At 43.3% G+C, this 21995-nt stretch overlaps 1 protein-coding gene across 1 annotated transcript in view; it reads left to right on the top strand.

Annotated features, from left to right (window-relative positions):
* The window catches only part of frmd3 (FERM domain containing 3), a 74959-nt gene that overhangs the window by 36699 nt on the left and 16265 nt on the right, over window positions 1–21995 (top strand). The window contains exons 9-13 of the mRNA XM_056246840.1: window positions 2243–2306; window positions 15099–15187; window positions 17317–17391; window positions 17534–17602; window positions 18587–18711. Coding sequence (XP_056102815.1) covers window positions 2243–2306; window positions 15099–15187; window positions 17317–17391; window positions 17534–17602; window positions 18587–18711 — 422 coding nt within the window. The remainder of the gene's footprint in view (window positions 1–2242; window positions 2307–15098; window positions 15188–17316; window positions 17392–17533; window positions 17603–18586; window positions 18712–21995) is intronic.

Below are 21995 nucleotides of genomic sequence, written 5' to 3'. Positions count from 1 at the left end.
GTAATAAGTGACGTAGTAATTAAGTCTTACTGGCAGAACTTATGCTAAGGCTTTCATTTACAAGTCATCTTCATCTCTGAATATGACTTGGGACTGGACTGAACCATCAGTGTCATTAAATCAGACTAGCTCAAAGTCTGCTTCATCATTGTTGGCTCTGCCTAGCTACAGGTCTCCTTAATCACCATAGGCTCTTACCAGCTCCAAGTATCCTTCGACACGGATGGTCCTGCCCAGCCTCCCTCTCCCTCCTCCTCTGCCTATCCCTCCAGTTCCTAGGCCTTGCCTCCACTGTCTCCCTTCAGCCCCTCGGCTTCTCCTTCTGTGGTTCCGCCCAGCTGCGCGGATCCACCTTGGGCTTCCCAGACATCAGTTCCACCTTGGTCCAGTTCCGCCCTCAGCTCCATCTCAAGCCTCCGAGCCCCGGACTTCATCTCAGCCCTCCGACCCATCGGCTCCACCTTGGTCTGTCATCCCTCAGGTTCAACCGGGCTCTTTCGTCCCTCTGGCTCTCCTTGGACTTTTGTCACTCTGGTTCTGGTTTGGACTTGCGGATCTCCTGCTGTACCTCGACCTTTCACCCTTCTGGCTCAGCCAGGCTCCTCCTTCCCTCCGGTTCCACTATTATCCTTTGGTCGCACTGACTCCGACAAGTCTGCCAAGCCCACGCCGTCACCTCAGTAATGCACACCTGCGGCTCCACCTTGGCCCCCCAGATCTTCAGCTTCACCCTGGGCCCATGTCTCCTTGATTACTCCTGGGTCTCTAATCACAACTTCACCTCAGTCAGGGCTCCTGGCTCCATCTTGGCTCCTCCCTCCATCAGTATTGCCATGGGCCTTCGTCCTGGCTCTGCTCTGGGTCATCCTCTGGCTCCTCCCATCTCTGCCCTAGCTCCTCCCTCTATTGTCCCACCTTGGTGTTCCCTTCTGCCAGCCCATCCAAGGCTCATCCTTCGGTTCCTCGCCCATCTCCAGAACCCCTCCCTCCTTCCTCTGCTGGAGTGTAAGGTCATAGTCAGGTTCTCTTTAGTTTAGTTTTCATGGTTTTCCCTGTTTCTGTTGGCCTAATTCTCATTTCTAGTTTGTTGCCATAGTAATTAAGTCCCGCACCTGTTTCTTGTCCCTTTAATGATCATCTCTGTGTATTTAAGCCCTCAGATCTTTCTGTTCATGGTTTGGTGTCATTATCGTCAATGAGTGCGTTTACATGCACCCTTATAATGGGATTATTAACGCAATACTTTGATCAAACTAATGTGATTAAGCTCATAATCGTAGTAACCATAATCGCATTAAACTATGTGGCGTATGCTGATTTTAAGCACAATGAACAGGCATGTAAACACCTTAATCACATTATTACTGCTCTGACCAAAGTGCGCATGTGCTCGGACATAGACGGATGCCGTGTGTTGTTCACACACATTCATGAATGAATTCCAGGTCATTATTCTGAAATTTTTAAACTAAAACTCTGTCAACACATCCAGACGGAGCAAAGAACGCGACGGCAGCGTAGGCAAACCCGGCACTGCGATGTCCAGCACGGCGCTGAATAATATCCAGTACATCCATAAATAATGTATTTTGAATTTGATGCGAGTAGAATAAAACATTGGCCGGTAACATGCATACTTTATGCCTATCTGAGTGTGGTATATAACCATTCTTGATAACGTTCTGTTTATTGTAGGGATGCGCTGCAGTTTTACTGTCTGCCATTTTAAATGCTAAGAATGATTAAAACTATAGTTATCGTTATTGTTGTAGTTATCATCGTTGGTGTGAACAGAAACAAAGAGGAATGTACATAGTGCTTAAGGATATCTTGCAACTTGAATATCTTTCAAAGATTTGTTGCCATGAACCTTGCACATTGAACTGCAACTAGCTGTTCGTCCTCAAAATCAGCCTGAGCTTGTAAACCAAACTGTTTCCCGACACAGTTTAAAGCCTGTGCGCGCTGACTCACAGACATTATGTAAGGCCAGTCGATCAGATGGAGTATACATCAGCTGATCAATGAGTGTTCTGTGAGTGCTCATGGTCTTTGACATAAGGTTTTGTAGTGTTGTTAACACCTGCCCACAGTCAACAAGCAGATAAATGCACTCTAGGCTAGACGTTTGAAGAGTTTTATGTCTATTAATCTCTCTCTCTTATGTCTGACTGTTGACATGAAGTTTTTGCATTGAATGTCTCGCTTGTAACATTTCATTTGTAATGTCTCACTCTTGCAGGGCAGATGTCAGCAAATTTAAGTTCGAAGGCAAAACATTCTATGTGATTGGTGTGCAAAGAGAGGTAGGATATAATATCTTGTAAACTGTTTTTCTTTTAAAGCTCACGTTCACTGTAGTCATATGGTTCATAATGCATTTTCCCACCATGCAACGGCAATTTACTTTGACTTAAAACCATTCTGGCTTTTTTTTTTTATGTTGTGCATTACATCATGAGGATGTTATAAACACAATCTTATGTTATCTTACATTCATTTATGACCTTAGGTAAACTCACTCGCATTGTCTTTTATATATGTATTAACATTCCCGTGTCCCTATTCTTCATTATACATAGCTGAAAAGATTTTTTAAAAGATTTATACATAATAAAACCTATTAAATGGCTCTTTCAACTCAACATTTTGACACAGATTTCCGATTAGAACAGATATAAGGCCCATTCACACCAAGGACAATAATTATAAGGATAACTATAAGTATACAATTTAAATCATTGTAATTATATAATAATAGAGCCCACACCACATCTATAACGATAACTGCACAGAGGAACAATATCATTGAAATAACTTTCAGAACAATTTTTCCCCTATAGCTGATGAATAATAAAAAGCCAATTAGAATTCATCAGACTTTAAAAAACTTGAGCATTTAAAGCGGTTTAGTTATTATTATCATCCTTGGTGGAACGAGCCTTTATTCAGCGTCCTGTGCCTGTCATTCTGTTTGTGTCACGCTTTAAATCTAGTTTTACATGTGCTTCTGTCTTCTTTTCTCTGTGTGAACTTTTCCATTGCTGGTGAGTAAACATATACATCATGGCCATTGATTAACTTATGAATTATTATTATTATACAGCCTTACAGTTCCTCACCCACATATCTGTCCTGATTTTAATAAGACTTTAGTTCTTGTGCCCAACATAGAGTATTCATAGGAATTTCATGAGCAACACGGTCAGGACCTGCATAATTGTGATAAACATCATAATTATCAAGTATTTCACTGGATTTTCTAATTAAAATGATTAATTTAGAATTTACGTTGATAAAAGTAATTATTTTGTGTTAGGCAGACACATCATATTATTAGGCTGTAAAAAGTAATTGGTGATTTTCCTAAATGTATTTATTACTCATAATCTTTATTACTATATTCTCAAATATGTTTAGTATTATATATTATATAAATATTTTTAATAATATGGATTAATGGAATACATTTTTTTAATGAAATTTAAGCAATGATACTGCACAATTCAGAATAATCTCATATAATTAGTTATGTTAATGCTAGCAAATCATAAATAATTCCTAAAAGCTTTTTTTTTAGGGATAAATAAAAAATGTATCACGTTTATAGATATTATAAACTGAATATTACAGTGGTACGTGTTTTTAAAAATCCTTATAATCCTTATTCATTAAATTGCAAAAGTTATTAGGCCCTTGAGTCAAAAAGATTGAAAACCATTTGTTTAAAAGTATTTCATATTTGTTAGGTTGCTTCTGAAGTTATGCATATTATATGATGGGTATGAAACTAAAGTGTCGTTCGATGTCTAAACCTGTGTGTGTTAATTCTGTACACCATGTCATCGCCTGTCTGGTTCACCACACATGCAAGTCTGAAAGTTTCTGGGTTGATACTGTATGTGTGTGAACAGTAAGAACCATTGTATGCTGGAAGTCTGCTCCTATCTGCATGTTCACACACACTCGAACAGATGTGTGTGTGTGTGTGTGTGTGTGTGTGTTTACTTATACTGGACATGTGAATGTGTTTCACACAAGCACACGTCTGTTATATTCACTATTCCACTCAGAAGTGTTGGAGTGCAGACCGTTCACTATTCTAAGAGGTTGAGCAATGGCTGACCTGTTCTGCTACTCAAATCTCACAGAAGGATTTCTGTTTTATTGCTCATACTTAGAGTCAGGCATTTAACCAGACCTTAAAGACCTTGTGCAGCACTGACGTGAATAATAATAATACCTGTGGCTTATTGAGTAGATTTGTGCTATTACTTTTTTTTTTGCTTGTGGACAATAAAGTTAGCAAAAAATCACATAGACTTACATTGTAATATTATAACATAATATTACAACATGTAATATTACACTGAATATTCTAAAGACTAGGGGTGAACTCTATATTATGCAACCACCTAGAGCATCCTAGCATTGTGTTTAACATTTATAATTACAAAATTATGAGTTTTTATGGTTACACTTTATTTTAAGGTGTTTTTGTTAGACTGTAAATATACATTTAAGTACTGAGTATTATTCCAAAAATACCTCCAAACATTTGGTATCTCTGAAAAGCCCTGGATTCCTCCTGGAATCCATGTGTACCGGATGTGGCCCGGATTTGGGCAGACACTGTCTTGCTGTCTGGGAAGGTCCTTTTCATTTTAATCAATTATTAATGTGTGTAGCCTAACTGTCACCTCTGGCTTGCTTAGTGTAACGTACTGCGGTAGAAATAGCGATGAGGCTGGATCCAGACGCAGTGTGTCTTTATTAACAAATTACAAACTTAGACAGGAACAGGATACAAGGACTTAGAAACAGGATTCAAGGATTCAGAAATAACCAACGTTAACATCTAACATACATTCAACAACACACAAAGATGGGGCAGAAACACAGGGCTTAAATAATCATGGACAAACGAGCTAACAAGATAACAAGGGGGCGTCGGGAATAACGAGAAACACCTGGGAGAACTAAAAGACAGGACAGGGAACCACTGAACACGAAAAGACAAGACACAAAAACCCACATCATGACACTTTGTTGGGGACAATTAATATTATATTGACAATATTATTGACTTGACTGCATTGATACTATTGGATGAGAACTGAACTGAACTGGATTACGACATTACTGTTTTTCTGCAGAACTGCTAACTAATTTTACAATTGAAATTAACACTGAATCAACACCGAATTGACCTCAGCTGAAAAATGACACTATTTTCTTTTAGATCTACTGTACAGCCCAAATGAACTGTTTGCATCATTGAATCATTTTCCTGTTATCACTGTAAAGCTGCTTTGAAACAATCGGTATTGTATAAAGCGCTTTATAAAAAAAGGTGACTTGACTTGACAAAACAGGAAGTATATATACACAGAAGCAAACAAATGGGACTATATGAGACACAGGTGTAATAATCAGAAACCAAGGAAACTAACAAGGGTATTAACAAGACTAAACTGCAAGGAAACACAAGAAACACAGGCATATAAATGAAAACACAATCAAATCTAACATAATCCTGAAAGTAACTTAGAATTAATCAATTAACAAGTTTTTATTTGTATAATTTTTACAGTCTTTCCTATGGAAGCCCTGAACCGCAACGTAAAAAAAAAAAAATCCCTAAAAAAATAAAGTCTGAATATTTCGAGAATAATGTGTGTGTGTGTGTGTGTGTGTGTGTGTAATCGTACGTGGTAACCAGGAAGCATGAGGAGAAGAGGAATAACTGAAAACAGGAATTTATTACAAAGAACTCAGGAACCACACTTTACATAAACGAGAACGGACAAGGAGTGAGGGAGAACACAGGGTTTAAATACACAGAGAACAGATTATGGAAACAAGGCATAGCTGGGGCAAATTAACTAAACACAGGTGAATGAACTGAACACTAACGAGGAGCAGGAAAACTGACAGGACTAAACCAAAAACACTAAGCAGGGGGAAACACAGGACATACATGTAACAGAAGCCCCCCCTCCTGCAAGTACCTACTCCGGCGGAGTCTTCGTGCTCGTTCATAGGCGTCCTAAGACAAATTGGTAATGCCATGTTGGTAGATTAGCACCTGTAGAATTTCCTTTTGTTGAAAGCCCCCATAAAAGTAAAAAGCTACTATTATATTTAGATCCATGTCAGAAGCAGTTCGACTTCACGAGCGCATTTCTTTACAAAAAAATAAATAAATAAGAATGTCTCGGTTACTAATGTCACGGTTGCTGCCACATCCAGCGCCCTACGCAAGACTCTCAGACCCCCAACTGACTGAGGCGGAAGGCCTGAGTAGAGAGTTCAAACTGCTGTTCCGTTATACCCCACACAGTGGGACTCTTGGATAACACTGGGAAAGCGTGCCTTTCCAGGGGAGAGGGACGCTGCGGAAGCAACATTCTGCCCGAAGAGGGGTACCATGTGGAGAATATACGAATGGACTGGCCGGTTAGGGGCAGTACAACATATGGAATGTCACTGGTGTGGCTCCAGCCTGAGAAGGGGGAGGCTACACCGGACAATGACGGCAAAGCGGACTCTGCCAATTGAAAGACACGGGCTCACCCCAGGGAGCTGGTCATGGAAGAATACCCATATGGGATCGCCGCTGGGATCACCACATATGGAACCCAGCCTAGCACAAGTTATATAAGCATACGAGCACTAGGCCTGGCGTCGGACGCTCCACAACGTCCGACTGCCGAAGGGTTGCGGAGGAACTCTACTTGCTCTGATCGAGCAAGTTCGAGAACAGGTTCCACTTCAACACATAGAGGCGCCTCGTAGAGGGGGCTCTAGCGGAAGTGATGGTGTCGACTACCTCCTGGGGTAGGTCACCTAGAACCTCCGCGTCCCGTCCAGGGACCAGACATGGAGTTTCCATAGGTCTGGACGCGGGTGCCATAGGGTGCCCTGTCTCTGAGAGAGCAGGTCCTCTCTCAGAGGAATGGGCCAGGGAGGGGCTGTCGCGAGTCGCACCAGTTCCGGGAACCAGGTCCGGTTGGGCCAATACGGCGCAACAAGCAAGACCTGCTCCTCGTCCTCCCTGACTTTGCACAGGGTCTGTGCAAGAAGGCTCACTGGGGGAAACGCATACTTGCTGTGTGCCAGTGTGTCCGTGCCGAGGGTGCCCTCGGTCAGGGAGAAGAACAACTGGCAGTGGGACGTGTCAGGGGCAGAAAATATATCTACCTGTGCACCTCCATGTCAGCTGGACCACCTGGGGATGGAGTCGCCATTCTCCCGGTAGCACCTGTTGCGGTGAGAGCTCGTCGGCTGCACGGTTGAGCAGGGCCGGAATATAAATGGCACGAAGCGACCAAAGGAGGAGATGGTGGGCGAGTTGTGACATGCGGCGGGAGCGTAGACCACCCTGATGGATGATATACGCAACGGTCACAGTGCTGTCCGTACGGACCAGTACATGCTTGCCTAGTAGCGGTGTTTTGAAGCGGCCCAGCTCAAGATGTACTGCTCACAACTCAAAGCAGTTGATGTGCCAATGCAGTTGAGGCCCTGTCCACAGTCCACTTGTTCTAGGGGAACACCTGCCCGCAAGAACAAAGGGTCCGACCATGGGCTGAGATTTTGGCGACAGTGCGGGGTAACTTGGATCCGGCACGAGCCGCTCTGCCATGCTCATCTCGGGACTCGATCGTGGAGCCAGTGTTGGAGCGGCCGAACATGAAGCAATCCGAGCGGCGTTACTGCGGCTGCAGAGGTTTCAGAAACTGCTCTTTTATTGAAATTGTGGGTACCACTGGCCCGGGGAGGAGGTCGACCACGGTGACGAGCAGACAGAGGGTTTGCGGCCGGCGGACGGGTGGAGGCAGCAGCGGTCCGCCGGGGCAGGATGTGGCGGATGGCCTCCGTCTGCTTCTGGGCGGCCGAGAACTGCTGGGCAAAGTCCTCAACCGCATCGTCGAATATCCCAACCTGGGAAAGATGGGCATCCAGGAACCGATATTTATCAGTGTCCCTCATTTCCGCCAGGTTGAGCCAAAGGTGGCGTTCCTGGACCACCAAGGTGGACATCGCCTGACCGATAGAACGTGCGGCTTCTTTCGTCGCCCGGAGGGCGTGGTCAGTTGCTTCACGGAGCTCCCGGAGGAGCTCTGGGTCAGAACCACCCTTGTGCATGTCCATGAGCGCATAGGCCTGGTGGACCTGCAGAAGTGCCATGGCATAGAGGGCGGAAGCAGCCTGTCCACAGGCTCTGTAAGCCTTCGCCATAAGACCGGACAAAACTTGCATGCCTTGGACGGGAGGCGTGGATTACCCTGCCAAGAGGAAGCGGACACTGGACACAGCTGCATCGCAACGGCACGTTCCACTGGTGGGACATCCACATTCCCCTTAGCTGCTCCGCCATCGAAGGTGGTGAGGAGGAAGGAGCCACTCGGACGGCTTCTGGCACTATACGGCGCCGTCCATGTCCTAGTGAGCTCCTCATGCACTTCCGGAAAGAATGGTACCGGGGCACCGTGCTGGTTCTCAGCGCGGCCTGCCCCGAGAAACCAATCGTGCAACCGGGAAGGTTCGGGACGTGGTGGAGGGTTCCACGCAAGCCCAACCTTCTCGGCGGCCCAGGAAAGCATAGGGGATCATAGGGGAGCATAGGGGAAGCATTCTGGATCGGATTCGGGCAACGCTACACTAACGCTGCCGAATCCTCATCTCCAGAGGACTGAAGCTCCGCCTCCGATGCTGCAACCGACATCTGATCGTCAGAAGGAGCTCCTGGCTAAGCACCGAAGTAGGCCTATTCTGAGGTCCAGAATAAGCACTAGATCGGGGCATAGGCGAGGGGACTGCACCTTCCTTGAGGTAAGCGAGTCTCGATTTTGAGGTAAGGGAGTCTCGATTTTGACGGTGCCATAGTCATATTCCCACAATGGGAACATGAGCTATTCACAAAGGCTGCCTCAGCGTGTTGAATGCCCAAACACGAGAGGCAGCTATTGCCGTCTGCTGGCGCCAGGGAACGACCGCATCCAGAAACGCACAAGTGGAATGACATCCTGAAAAGGACGCAGGGTCATGCTTGTGTTGCTCATTCAGTTAGAAAATAAAAAAAAGAGAAAATAAAAAAACTGAGGCACCCAGGGATAGCCACGGTGTAATGTATACACACTCAGGGAAACGCCCACCGAAACTGACACACACACACACACAGAGTGTGATCCCAATTACGTCGTCACGTTGACGTAACGTCAAACGTGAGCGACTGATGGGGGACTTCTACGGAAGACTATATTCTCGTAATTTTGACTTTATTCTCAAAATATTACGACTTTATTCTTGAAATTTTTCAACTTTAATTTTCAAATATTTCGACTTTATTCTAGAAATATTTCTACTTTATTCTCGTTAAATTTCGACTTTATTCTAGAAATATTTCGACTTTATTCTAGAAATATTTCGACTTTATTCTCGTATTTTTAGATTTTTTTTTTTAATGTTGCGGTTAAAAGATTATTATTATTTTTTTTACAGTGTTTTCCCACAGGTTATTCATTGCAATGTAAAAATGTGGGCTATCCATGTGTCTTATTGTTATGTGCAGGCGAGGTGGATATAATCACAGCTGTGTTAAATGTATTGCTCAAAAACCAAAACAAAGACAATAATCCAGGATAATAGGAACAAACACAACAGCTTTACAAACAGTGGGAAAGACAATACTGGACGAAAACTAGGGTTACGCTTTAGTTACACTTTATTTCAACAGTCCACTTTAGAAATTCTATTAACTATAAGTAACTTTGCAACTACATGCCAACTAACTCTCATTAGAGTATTAGTAGACTGTTAGTTTAGGGTTAGTAGAATAAGTTGACATGTAGTTGCAAAGTTACTTATAGTCAGTAGAATGTCTGTTTGGGGAGCATCAAAATAAAGTCAGGTCAAGTCACATTTATTTATATAGCGCTTTTTAGAATACAGATTGTTTCTTGGGGGTAGTTCTCATCTGGCCAACGAACAAACAGTGTATGATTATGATTCAGGGAGCATTATAGGTCAGAAGTCAGATTGGATTGGAACAATCAGAATATTAAGCTAAAGTGTTAGCAGATATTAAGCAGACAGTCTACTAATACTCTAATGAGAGTTTGTTGACATGTAGTTGCAAAGTTACTTATAGTTAGTAGAATGTCTAAAGTGGAAGCCATCAAAATAAAGTGTTACCAAAACTAGAATCAAACTGATGGCTTAATAAATAAAAAGGAAATAACGAGGAGGGGGAGGTGAATATAACCTGTAACCATTGTAACAAATGAGTGTCGGGAAACATATGGAAAAAAGGAAACAGGAACAAAAACACAGGAAACAAGAAAAAGCAAACTAAGAGTCCATGACAAATCAACATAACCCTAACACTTACATATCTATAAAGATTTATTAAAATTAATCAGCCATTAGAAATGAAACATGAAAAAATAACAATTTAAATCAAATCTATTTTGTATTTTTATAATCTTTTAGTGTTAATTTTAGGTTTGTGCTATACCACCTGAGGGTACTCTGCGAACCCCAGTTTGAGAACACCGTTTGTAATCACAGTTAATTTACTGCAGGATTCCCGCTCTAAGCTCAAATGAGTAGTTGACTGTCAAATTCAGATCTCTCTGAGCATTGGATGGGGGAGCGCTCTGACATTTAGTTTTGTTTTTATGACGTGACTCTAAGCTCAGTCTGAGCGTACAGCAGTGAATTGCTGGGGGCGTCAGTTTGATGCTAAACGGCCTGGAAGTGGTTTGTATTGATTTCTGCCTGGATTCACTGTTCTGCTTAGTACTCCATCTATTGATCCCTGGCTCAGATTACACACGCGTAGGGTTAATGGAACTTATTCTCCTGACAGTTCTGTTTTTCACAGCACTTTTTCAGACATTATATATATCTCTGTCACACTGGCCTTAAACATACATATTCACCTCCGCTACAGACCTGGTCGTATAATCCAGCACATATATTTGATGGGGTCAGTGTGTCACATAGTTCGGTTGCCAGATTAGCACATTCACTCCACTGTAATCTCATCGTGTTAACGAGAGAACCAGGAATCTGATGCATATCGATCCAGAAGAAAGCCAATACCGCTATACACTTTCATTGCAACACTGATATAGCTTTCGTCCTCTCATGCATGATGATTCATCTAACATAATTATCATTACGAACCAGTTCTTGTCCTCCTGAGCGGTTAATGCAGCAGTCTAGTGGTGATAAAACACAATATAGAAACATTTATGATGTGAAACACATTTTCATTAGCCATTGCGTAAACTACCGTTCAAATGTTTGAGGTCAGTAAGATTTTCTTTTGAAAGTAAATACTTTTATTCCACAAGGATGCATTATATTAATCAAAAGTCACAGACTTTTGCATTCTGTTCTCTTTTAAATAAATGCTGCTTTTTGAAGTTTCTATTCATAGTTTCTATTCAAAGAATCCTGAAAACCTTTATCCTGGTTCTCACAAAAATATTAAACAGGAACTGTTTTCAATATTAATAATAATAGAAAATGTTTCTTGGGCAGCAAATCAGTATGATTTCTGAAGACATATGATTCACTCCAAGAAATTTTTAATGAGATCCTTAAATAACAAAAAGAAAAAAGGTTTGTTTTAATAAAAATCAGCCTTGGAACATTAAACTGCCTATAAACCCTTTGATGTAAATTTAAATGCTTGATTATTTATTATTAAGTAACTGTATTACAAAAGCAAGAAGGAACATAAATCTGTGCTATCCTGTGAATATAGTTAAAGATAAAGGTCTTAACAATAACCTCTATTTATACAGAACAAGGAACTGCCCCCTCAATGAGGTGCCTCTATGCACTGAAGTGGAACCTGTTAGTTGGATGGTGTTCTTCCCACCGGTAAGACCCCCGAAGATGTCCGATCAGAGTCTTGCTTTCTTTCCTGCTAGATGGGTTGGAGCGAAGGCTGTCTCCCTCCACCCTCAAAGTGTATGTTGCTGCTATCGCCGCACATCACGATACAGTTGAAGGTAAATCATTGGGAAAGCATGAACTGATCGTCAGGTTCGGTCGATGAATTGTGCCTAGAATTCGGGCCGGCCAACTCTTACGTTGTCCTGAGACCCCGGCCTGGATACGTGCCCAAGGTTCCTACCACTCCCTTCAGGGACCAGGTAGTGAACCTGCAAAAGCTGCCTTCGGAGGAGGCAGACCCAGCCCTGGCTTTTCTCTGTCCTGTCCGCTTCTTGCGGTTATACGTGGACAGAACGCAAAGCTTTAGGACCTCAGACCAGCTCTTGTCTGTTACGGAGGCCAGCAGAAGGGAAAGGCTGTCTCCAAGCAGAGGTTAGCCCACTGGATAGTGGATGCTATTGTCTTGGCATACCAGTCCCAAGACATACCTTGCCCGTTCGGGTTGCGAGCACACTCAAGTAGAAGTGTTGCGTCTTCCTGGGCACTGGCTCAAGGTGCCTCGCTGACAGATATATGTAGAGCTGCGGGATGGGCGACACCCAACAAGTTCGCTAGATTCTACTCCCCACTCCCGCCCCGCTGGGCCGGATACATACGTCTATTGCTCCAGTAGTGTTCCCCAGAAATGGCTAACCCTGTTGAGTTCCTCCATCACCCCTGCGGCAGTAGTGTCTGACGCCAGGCCTACACTCGTATGCATTGTGGAACCTGTGCTAGGCTGGGTGTCCATATATAGTGGTCCCTGCGGCGACCCCATATGTATATTCCTCCACAATCAGCTCCTCTGCGGACGAGCCCGTGTCTTTCCCCTCGACAGAGTCCGCTCTGTCGTCTCTGCTGGTGTTCTTTCCCCCCTAGAACTAGGCTGGAACCACCCCAGAGACTGCCATATGTTGTACTACCCTGCTTGGCTAGTCCATATGTGTACCGTAACAGTGCCTCCCTCCGGGGTAGGATGTGGCTTCCGCAGCGTCCCCTTCCCCAAGGGCACGCTTTCCCAGCGTTATCCAACAAGTCACACTGAGTGGGTCTTGCGGAACAGCAGTGACTGACCTTCTCTGCTTAGAGCTCCTACTTTCTACCCAACACTACGGTCAGGCCAGGAGTCTCAAGCGGAGTGCTGGAAGGGCCAGCAGCCGTGGCGTGTTGGTAGATATCCCCAATTCGTCAGTTATGACGTATGGCATAGTGAACTGACAAAGGGGAACGTCTCGTTTACGTATGGTAAGCCTTGTTCCCCGAGGAGGGAACGGAGACGTATGTCCCGTCGCGACAGTTGCTGAGCTTCCACTATACAGCCGAGTCACAAGACCAGCTCCTCAGCGGAAAAACAAAGATGTGACGCAGCAGCTGGTGCAATTATTGCATGCCAATGTGCATTGGCTCGTTTAGTTTACGCTCAAAGTAGTCTCTCAAGCGAGATCCCCAGTTTGTCAGTTATGACGTACATTTATTTTTACTAACCATTAAACTGATGTAAACACACAATTAACAGGCAAATGAACGCGCTGAAACTCTATTGTAATTGTTAGAATTTCAAAGGATCAGCATTCTCCCATAAAAGTGATCAGGCAGATAAGTCGTAAGTCGTAGAGACTTAAAACTTTGAAGGATTGTAGTACTCACATGCAACGTTACCAAGGCTCACCCCGATCAGCCTGATAGGGGGCGCTGCAGCGAACAAAAATGGCTCATAACTCCTACACCATTTGTCGCAAACTCAAGTGTCTTGTATCATTGGAATCCTTAACAAACAATGTCTCTGATTCGATTGTCACCTTGGCGGAATATTTGGGTATTTTGGATTTTCCAGTATGAGATAATTTCTTTAGACTCTGTACTCATGTTTATGGGCAAAAAAATTTGTCACGTGAAAAAAATCGTGGTGATTGGCCACATGGTGGCGCAATAGAGTGAAAAAAATCCCCCACGAAAACGGCTTTATGCAACAGTCAGTCCAATTGACTTGAAAACCGGCATGCGGTGTCTTTGTCCAAGGTGCCACCATGGTCTTCGAGGACATTCACGTATCTCGAAAAACACGGACTCCGTCGGCCCATGAATTTTGAGCAGCTGTCAGACGAGGTTAACGGAGGCTGATCGGAACGAAATTCGCTGGGCCTGTTTGACTCAAGGCCCTAGAGGCTTGTGAGGAATCCGAAAGAAATCGGCCCTCCGGGGGGCGCCTTCACTTTTTTGTCATGCGTAAAGTATTATATATCACACGGTTTTTCATACATACCCGTGACATTCATACCATATGGTAGAACTCATTCTGAGCAACTTTGACTCTAGGACCACCGCTGTCAATGGAACTGTTTGTGAAATATCGGAGATTATTTTAAAAATCTACTTTCACGAACTAGGCTCAACCTCGATAACTGTTAAAAAGCTTTAAAACTACTATATTTCCTTAGTAAATTGCCCGTATTAGCTGTAAATGGTCTTTTCCATGCATGATCTAAGTGGTTACATGTTTGCTAAATAAAACATTATACCTTTTTACAAATGTGATTAAAGGCCTTAAAGCGCTTGAACCCCGATAATTGCTGCTTGCAGCTTTATCACTTATGACAATTGTTTATTTAGATTATAAATCATAATAAATATAATTATTTATTGGTCATTTGAGACTTTCATTATTTGTTGTGACTAACCCACAATCTTTGTAAAATCATGGTGGTGCACGGCTCCTTGTGATTTACTCCTTTATTACACTAATATATGTCCTTGTAAAACATATTGCAGTATCTGTAGTGTAAATGAAGGTTAATAATTGTATTGTACATTATGTTCGTTCCAGTCAATGTGCTGCTAACCGGTTAACCGACTGTGCCGTTATGACGTGTTATATTGATCCACACTCTCATGTTCCCTGCACTCTTCCCGGTAAAGCCGTCCTGCACTCAGTAGCCATCACTCTCACTAACATGCACACAGATTTGGGTCAGCATTTTGTTCAGCTCTCATTATTTATGACATTGTGCTCAGATTCCATCTCCGTGTAATTTATAGATCTTTTTATGTCCTTTTTTCCTCCCCGTTCACTTAAGTTGATTGTTGTCACCTTTGCTAAGAATCCACGCTTAAGTTATTCATTCTGTCTTTTCATCTCTCTGCAGAAGAAACTGGTTCTGACATTCCACACCTCCACACCAGCAGCCTGTAAACATCTGTGGAAATGTGCTGTGGAAAATCAGGCATTTTACAAGTGAGAGCCGTCCTTTTATCTCTCCCTCTCTCTCTCTTACTCACTCTCTCTCTCTCTTCTTCACACTTCGTATGTGTGTCTCTCTAGCATTTGCTTGTGGTTTGGTGTTTTTATACAGCACTATTCAAAGTTTTTTTTTTCTCTCTCTCTTTCTGTTCAATAAACAATCCTGGAAAAAAATGGTTTCCATAAAAATATTAAGCAGCATAACTTTAAAAATTTCAAAATTGATAATATAAAAAATAATTCTTGAGCAGAAAATCATCATCATATTAGAATGATTTCTGAAGGATCATGTGACACTGAAGACTGAGTAATCATGATACTGAAAATTCAGCTTTGAATCACGGGAATAAATTACGTTTTAAATATATTCAAAATTAAAACAATTATTTTAAATAGCATTTTTTTTTTACTATATTACTCGTTTTACTGTAGCATAAGAGACTTTTAAAATCTTAAAAACTTTGGAACAGTGGTGTATGGGTCAATCTCTGAAAATAGTTCTAATGTAATGCTAAAATAATTATATGTATGTATGTATCTATGTACAGTATGTATGTATATGTGTAACCCATGACTTTTCTCTTCATGCCAACCCTGTTAAATACAAAGTCTTTGGGAGTTTTTAGATCAGTGAAAAAAATGTCTGATATAGTACACCACATAATTTACAGTTATTATTTTAGTGATATTTTTAGTAAAAATGTTTCACTTTGATGGACTTCTGTGACAATGTAAGTTACTTAATGAAATATGGAATGTAATTTAAACTTACCTTGGTTTGTTTTTCATGATTTCACTCCTCAAATCAATATTTCTTTTAAAGAATGTCACAACATAACAGAGTTGAACAGAAAGTGCATAAAGCATTTTAGAAGAAAAAAAATACATTGTGAAACCATGAGTTAAAATTCAATGAAACCTATAAATATACATTTTTGAAAATAGATTTTGCATATAATGTGACTAAGTTCTAGATCCTGGTGATTATATCAGTATGAGGTCATGAGGACAAACGCAGCACACGAATGGCGCCGCTTCCTGAGAATGACCCTCATATAAGTGCCTCTGTCTCTTTCTCTGTCTCTGGTTACTATGTGTGAGTGGTGTCACATTACTGTAGAAAGCCCTTTAATTAAGAGCTTTAATGACAGCAGGCCTGCACATATCAAACCAGTACACTGGCAGTTATCCCTGTCTTCATATTAACAACACACACATCAGTCAATCAATGACAAACTGCTCTCATGAGCAGGCCACACAGTATCAGTACACTTTCTACACTGATTATCTGCTCGAAAATCTGCTGAATTATGCTGAATGGATTTATATATAGCAAAAACTGTTAAATGGAAATGAGAATACTGCAGTCTGTTAGCTGGAAGAAACAGCAGGCACAGACTCCGTATGGTCCTGCTTACAGGACATGCAATGTAAGATAAGCTGGTAACAAAGATACACACATTACAAAAAAAATGCAATACACATTTATTTCTAAAGTACATTTAAAAACAGAAAGTCTAAAGTGCTTTACCAAATAAGGTTACATTTTAATAGTCCACTTTAGACATTCTGCTAACTATAAGTAACTTTGCAACAACACGGCCGGCTCGGGACTGACTTTCATTAATTTGCAACTACATTTCAACTAACTTTCATTAGAGTATTAGTAGACTGTTAGGTTTTGGTTATAGTCAGTAGAATTGTTAGTCAGTAGAACAGTTGAGGAGCATCAAAATAAAGTGTTAGCAGATATTAAGAAGATAATTTACTAATACTCTAATGAGAGTTAGTTGACATGTTGCAAATAGCTAGTAGAATGTCTAAAGTGGACTATCAAAAAATATGTTACCAAACATAATACATACTTTTACACCGCATACATACATTCAATAAGATGCATTAACAACACCATTTTCATTGCTCCAAACTACAAAAATAGGTTTTAAGACAGTATAAAGGTCTCAACTTAAGGAGAAAACTTGTAAGAGTGGAAGATAATAAACACATACTTTGTGACTTTTTATCTCACAATTCGGACTTTTTTTCTCACAATTTCGAGTTTAAGCAACGCAATTTCAGTCATAACTAAATGTTATTGCATTTCTCTGATTTATGTGATTTAGATGTGCAAAGTCAAGTCAGATAAAGACTGTGTCCAGCAGCAGTATATTTTTCAAGGGAAGCCGATTTCGCTACAGGTGAGATGATTTGCCTGCATGCGCTATCAACCTCTTACCTGATAAGAGTAAATCATAAGTCAGACATGCTAATATGACTATTGTTTAATCTTATTTCACATTATTTAAGTGGATCAAATGATTGTTTCTGGTTTGATTCCAGTGGTCGGGTGGCTAAAGAAGTGATTGAAGCCAGTTCAAAGATCCAGAGAGAACCTCCTGTTGTACACAGGTCAGCATCCATTTTCAATACTTTTCTTACTGTATCTGATGACACTTCACTCAGACATACTGTTTGTAGGTTAGATGGTTTGGGGGTTATATGGGTTTAAAGGGTCATAATATACACTTAGCTTTTTTTGTATAAAGTCCACTTACTGTATAATCCATGCTTTCTTTGACCATTTTCCATCCTCACGCTGACCCTCACAATTAAACAAATTATATTTTGGATACTGTGTTTTTGAGACGTATGTATGTAATGACCTCTTTTCCCTTGTGGATTTTTTTTTTGTTTACATTTAGCACTTAATATGGAAATAATATTACTTAGGTTCGAACTAAATGTTATGTTTTTGGACATTTTATTGCATGTTATTTGCAATTAAATTAAAATGTATTAAGATGTATTTAATAATTTATAAGTCATTTTAAATAAAACTGTAATCATACATTTGTAATGATAAACTTACAATTTGGTATATTTAAAATATTAACTTTAATTGTAAATTAAAATGTTAAAATTTGTATGATTTGAAGCTAAAACTGTTAATTTGACATTATTACAAAGTGCACCTTTTAAAAGTTTAAGTAGTCCTTTATTTCAGTAGTATTTTACTATACTATCTGCAAGTACAGTTTTAAAAATATACTTTTAAGATTTTAAATACATACGAGTGTAAATTTAATACAATTAAGTACACTTCTCAAGTGTTATATTTAAAATAAGTTATGGAAATAAAGCACTACAAAAATATTTGTATTAGTTAATTGGCTATGTTGATTTCTGATTGATCTGCCCTGCATTTCTCAAAAGCATCGTGATAAGTTAATCATAGAGACTAATGGTGGCAACAATCTACTTAGGCTTACGATGCTCATGATGCTTATGATGCCTTGAATTTTGAACATGACATGTATAGTCAAACTATTTTATTTAAAAAACTATGTTTTATGAAATGTTGTCTTTCTGTGTCTGCTTCTGTGGGTGTTTCAGATCTCAGTTTGGCCAAAGCAGAAGCTTTACTTCACTCAGTCATAAACAGCTCATAATGAACATGGAGCCCCTCCTACCAGCACTGAGCTCCAGCAGGGAAAACAGAGACTCCTCAGCAGACATTGGTAACACACACACACACACACACACACACACACACACCTGCATGCATACACACCTTAAAGGGATACTCCACCAGTTTTTCTTATTAAACTATGTTATTCCCTTAACTAAGACGAGTTGATACATACCTCTCTCGTCTCAGTGCGTGCACTATATCGCTCTGTATTGCCGCAAAACTATGTTAGCACTTAGCTTAGCCCATGCATTAAATATGGGCCAAGCAGAGAAGCGACCAAACACTTCCACGTTTTCCCTATGTAAACACAGTTACTCGAGTAGTGTAACTTGACCTGGGCTGGTGACACAAAATAAACCGTTGCGCTTTTCTAAGCGTTTAAAATTGATGACTATATTGTATGGCGGAATACCATAACAAGTGCTTTTGAGCACTTCGACTTGGCGCAATAATATCTTCACTTGTGAAAAGTCCTCTTACCGGCTCCCGCTTCCTCTCCCCCTCCCTCTGACATTTCCGTCAATACAACCATCGTGACTTTTACTACCTGTGCTATTAGCAAACTGCAGATCATTTGCAATGGCGGACTTTGTAGATGATTATGACTTCTTTGTAGAAGACCCAGGCCAGAGCCATATCTGTTTGAACCCGAGTACACGGAGGAGGAATTAGCTCTTATGGACCGTGAGAGGCAAGAAAGATATGATCCAGAACAGACCGGAGCTGGCGAAAGACCACGGGCTTTCTGTAAGTGATCTGAATATTGTTGGTGTAGCCTCATCCTTTAGGCGTGTTCCTGTGCAGGTATAGTCCTCCTTTGTGAAATGTTCGGAGCAAACACGCCACTTCTTCAGAGTCATCAATGGTGTTTTGGGATTCTTGTTCAAAGCAGCTAACCAAGCTCTCCGCTGTATGTGGTGTGTTGGAATTCGGTGAAAAATGACAGCAATACATTCTCCTTATTTTCACAACCCTTTACGATGCACGCTTTAACCATTATTGTACACAAACTAGCTTCCAAAAACCTGTTACTTCGTCAACTCCGCTCGAACTACTACTACCGGCGCATGTCACGTTGGTTGTATTGACGGAAATGTCAGAGGGAGGGGGAGAGGAAGCGGGAGCCGGTAAGAGGACTTTTCACAAGTGAAGATGTTATTGCGCCAAGTCGAAGTGCTCAAAAGCACTTGTTATGGTATTCCGCCATACAATATAGTCATCAATTTTAAACGCTTAGAAAAGCGCAACGGTTTATTTTGTGTCACCAGCCCAGGTCAAGTTACACTACTCGAGTAACTGTGTTTACATAGGGAAAACGTGGAAGTGTTTGGTCGCTTCTCTGCTTGGCCCATATTTAATGCATGGGCTAAGCTAAGTGCTAACATAGTTTTGCGTGTCACGGTACGGTTACCAAAAGTGAAGGAGAGGACTCAAGTGCAGCATAAGGGGTATATTTATTAACAAAACACAAAACAAAAACCCACGAGCGGGAAAACATAAAAGATAAAGCATAAAACAGAACCAAACTAGAAAACCAACCTGACAAGGAACAACATAAGCATGACAAGGAAAACCGGGGAAACATAAAGCAAAGATCCGACAAAGACTGCATACAAGGGGAGACTTATAAAGGGAACAAATCAAGAGGGAAACAGGTGGTTGAACTCAAACAATAATCAGGTAACGAGGGGGAGGGATCAGACAATGACATGAGCACATGGCCCAACATAACAAACACCCAAGTGTCACACAGGACAGGACAGACACGTGACACTACCCCCTCTCTACGGAGCGGCTACCAGACGCTCCATCCGGTGGCACGGGAGGGACACACCAGGGGGGCACGGGAGAGACAGGAACATAGGGCGGCCAGGGCGGTGAAGAGCCCTCGGGCGGCCAGGGCGGTGAAGAGCCCTCGGGCGGCCAGGGCGGTGAAGAGCCCTCGGGCGGCCAGGGCGGTGAAGAGCCCTCGGGCGGCCAGGGCGGTGAAGAGCCCTCGGGCGGCCAGGGCGGTGAAGAGCCCTCGGGCGGCCAGGGCGGAGACGGCCCATCGGGCGGCCAGGGCGGTGGAACAGGAGCAACCACCGGCTCAGGAACTGCAGCAGGCACCGGCTCAGGAACTGCAGCAGGCACCGGCTCAGGAACTGCAGCAGGCACCGGCTCGGGAACTGCAGCAGGCACCGGCTCGGGAACTGCAGCAGGCACCGGCTCGGGAACTGCAGCAGGCACCGGCTCGGGAACTGCAGCAGGCACCGCCTCGGGAACTGCAGCAGGCACCGGCTCGGGAGCAGCAGCAGGCACCGGCTCGGGAGCAGCAGCAGGCACCGGCTCGGGAGCAGCAGCAGGCACCGGCTCGGGAGCAGCAGCAGGCACCGGCTCGGGAGCAGCAGCAGGCACCGGCTCGGGAGCAGCAGCAGGCACCGGCTCGGGAGCAGCAGCAGGCACCGGCTCGGGAGCAGCAGCAGGCACCGGCTCGGGAGCAGCAGCAGGCACCGGCTCGGGAGCAGCAGCAGGCACCGGCTCGGGAGCAGCAGCAGGCACCGGCTCGGGAGCAGCAGCAGGCACCGGCTCGGGAGCAGCAGCAGGCACCGGCTCGGGAGCAGCAACAGGCACCGGCTCGGGAGCAGCAACAGGCACCGGCTCGGGAGCAGCAACAGGCACCAGCTCGGGAACAGACACCGGCTCGGGAACAGACACCGGCTCGGGAACAGACACCGGCTCGGGAACAGACACCGGCTCGGGAACAGACACCGGCTCGGGAACAGACACCGGCTCGGGAACAGACACCGGCTCGGGAACAGACACCGGCTCGGGAACAGACACCGGCTCGGGAACAGACACCGGCTCGGGAACAGACACCGGCTCGGGAACAGACACCGGCTCGGGAACAGACACCGGCTCGGGAACAGACACCGGCTCGGGAACAGACACCGGCTCGGGAACAGACACCGGCTCGGGAACAGACACCGGCTCGGGAACAGACACCGGCTCGGGAACAGACACTAGAACAAACACAGTCGCAAAGACAGACACAAACACAGACACAAAAACTGGGTCAGGCTCAGGAACAGGCACTGGCTCTGCCTCCGGCTCTGGAACGAGCACCGGCTCCGCCTCCGGCTCAGGAACGGGCACCGGCTCAGGAACGGGCACCGGCTCCGGCTCCGGCTCAGGAACGGGCACTGACTGTTCCACTGGCTCAGCCTCCGGCTCGGAAACGGGCACTGGCTTTGCCTCCGGGTCAGAACCCGCAGACACTGGCTCTGCCTCCGGCTCAGGAACGGCTGAGACTGGCATATCCAATATCCGAGCCAGACGCTCCAGGTAGTC

This window comes from Rhinichthys klamathensis, unplaced genomic scaffold, assembly GCF_029890125.1.
Source record: "Rhinichthys klamathensis goyatoka isolate OS25496 unplaced genomic scaffold, OSU_Roscu_1.1 h1tg000040l_1, whole genome shotgun sequence".
Lineage (NCBI taxonomy): Eukaryota > Metazoa > Chordata > Actinopteri > Cypriniformes > Leuciscidae > Rhinichthys > Rhinichthys klamathensis.
This window is presented reverse-complemented; position numbering and strand designations above follow the sequence as displayed.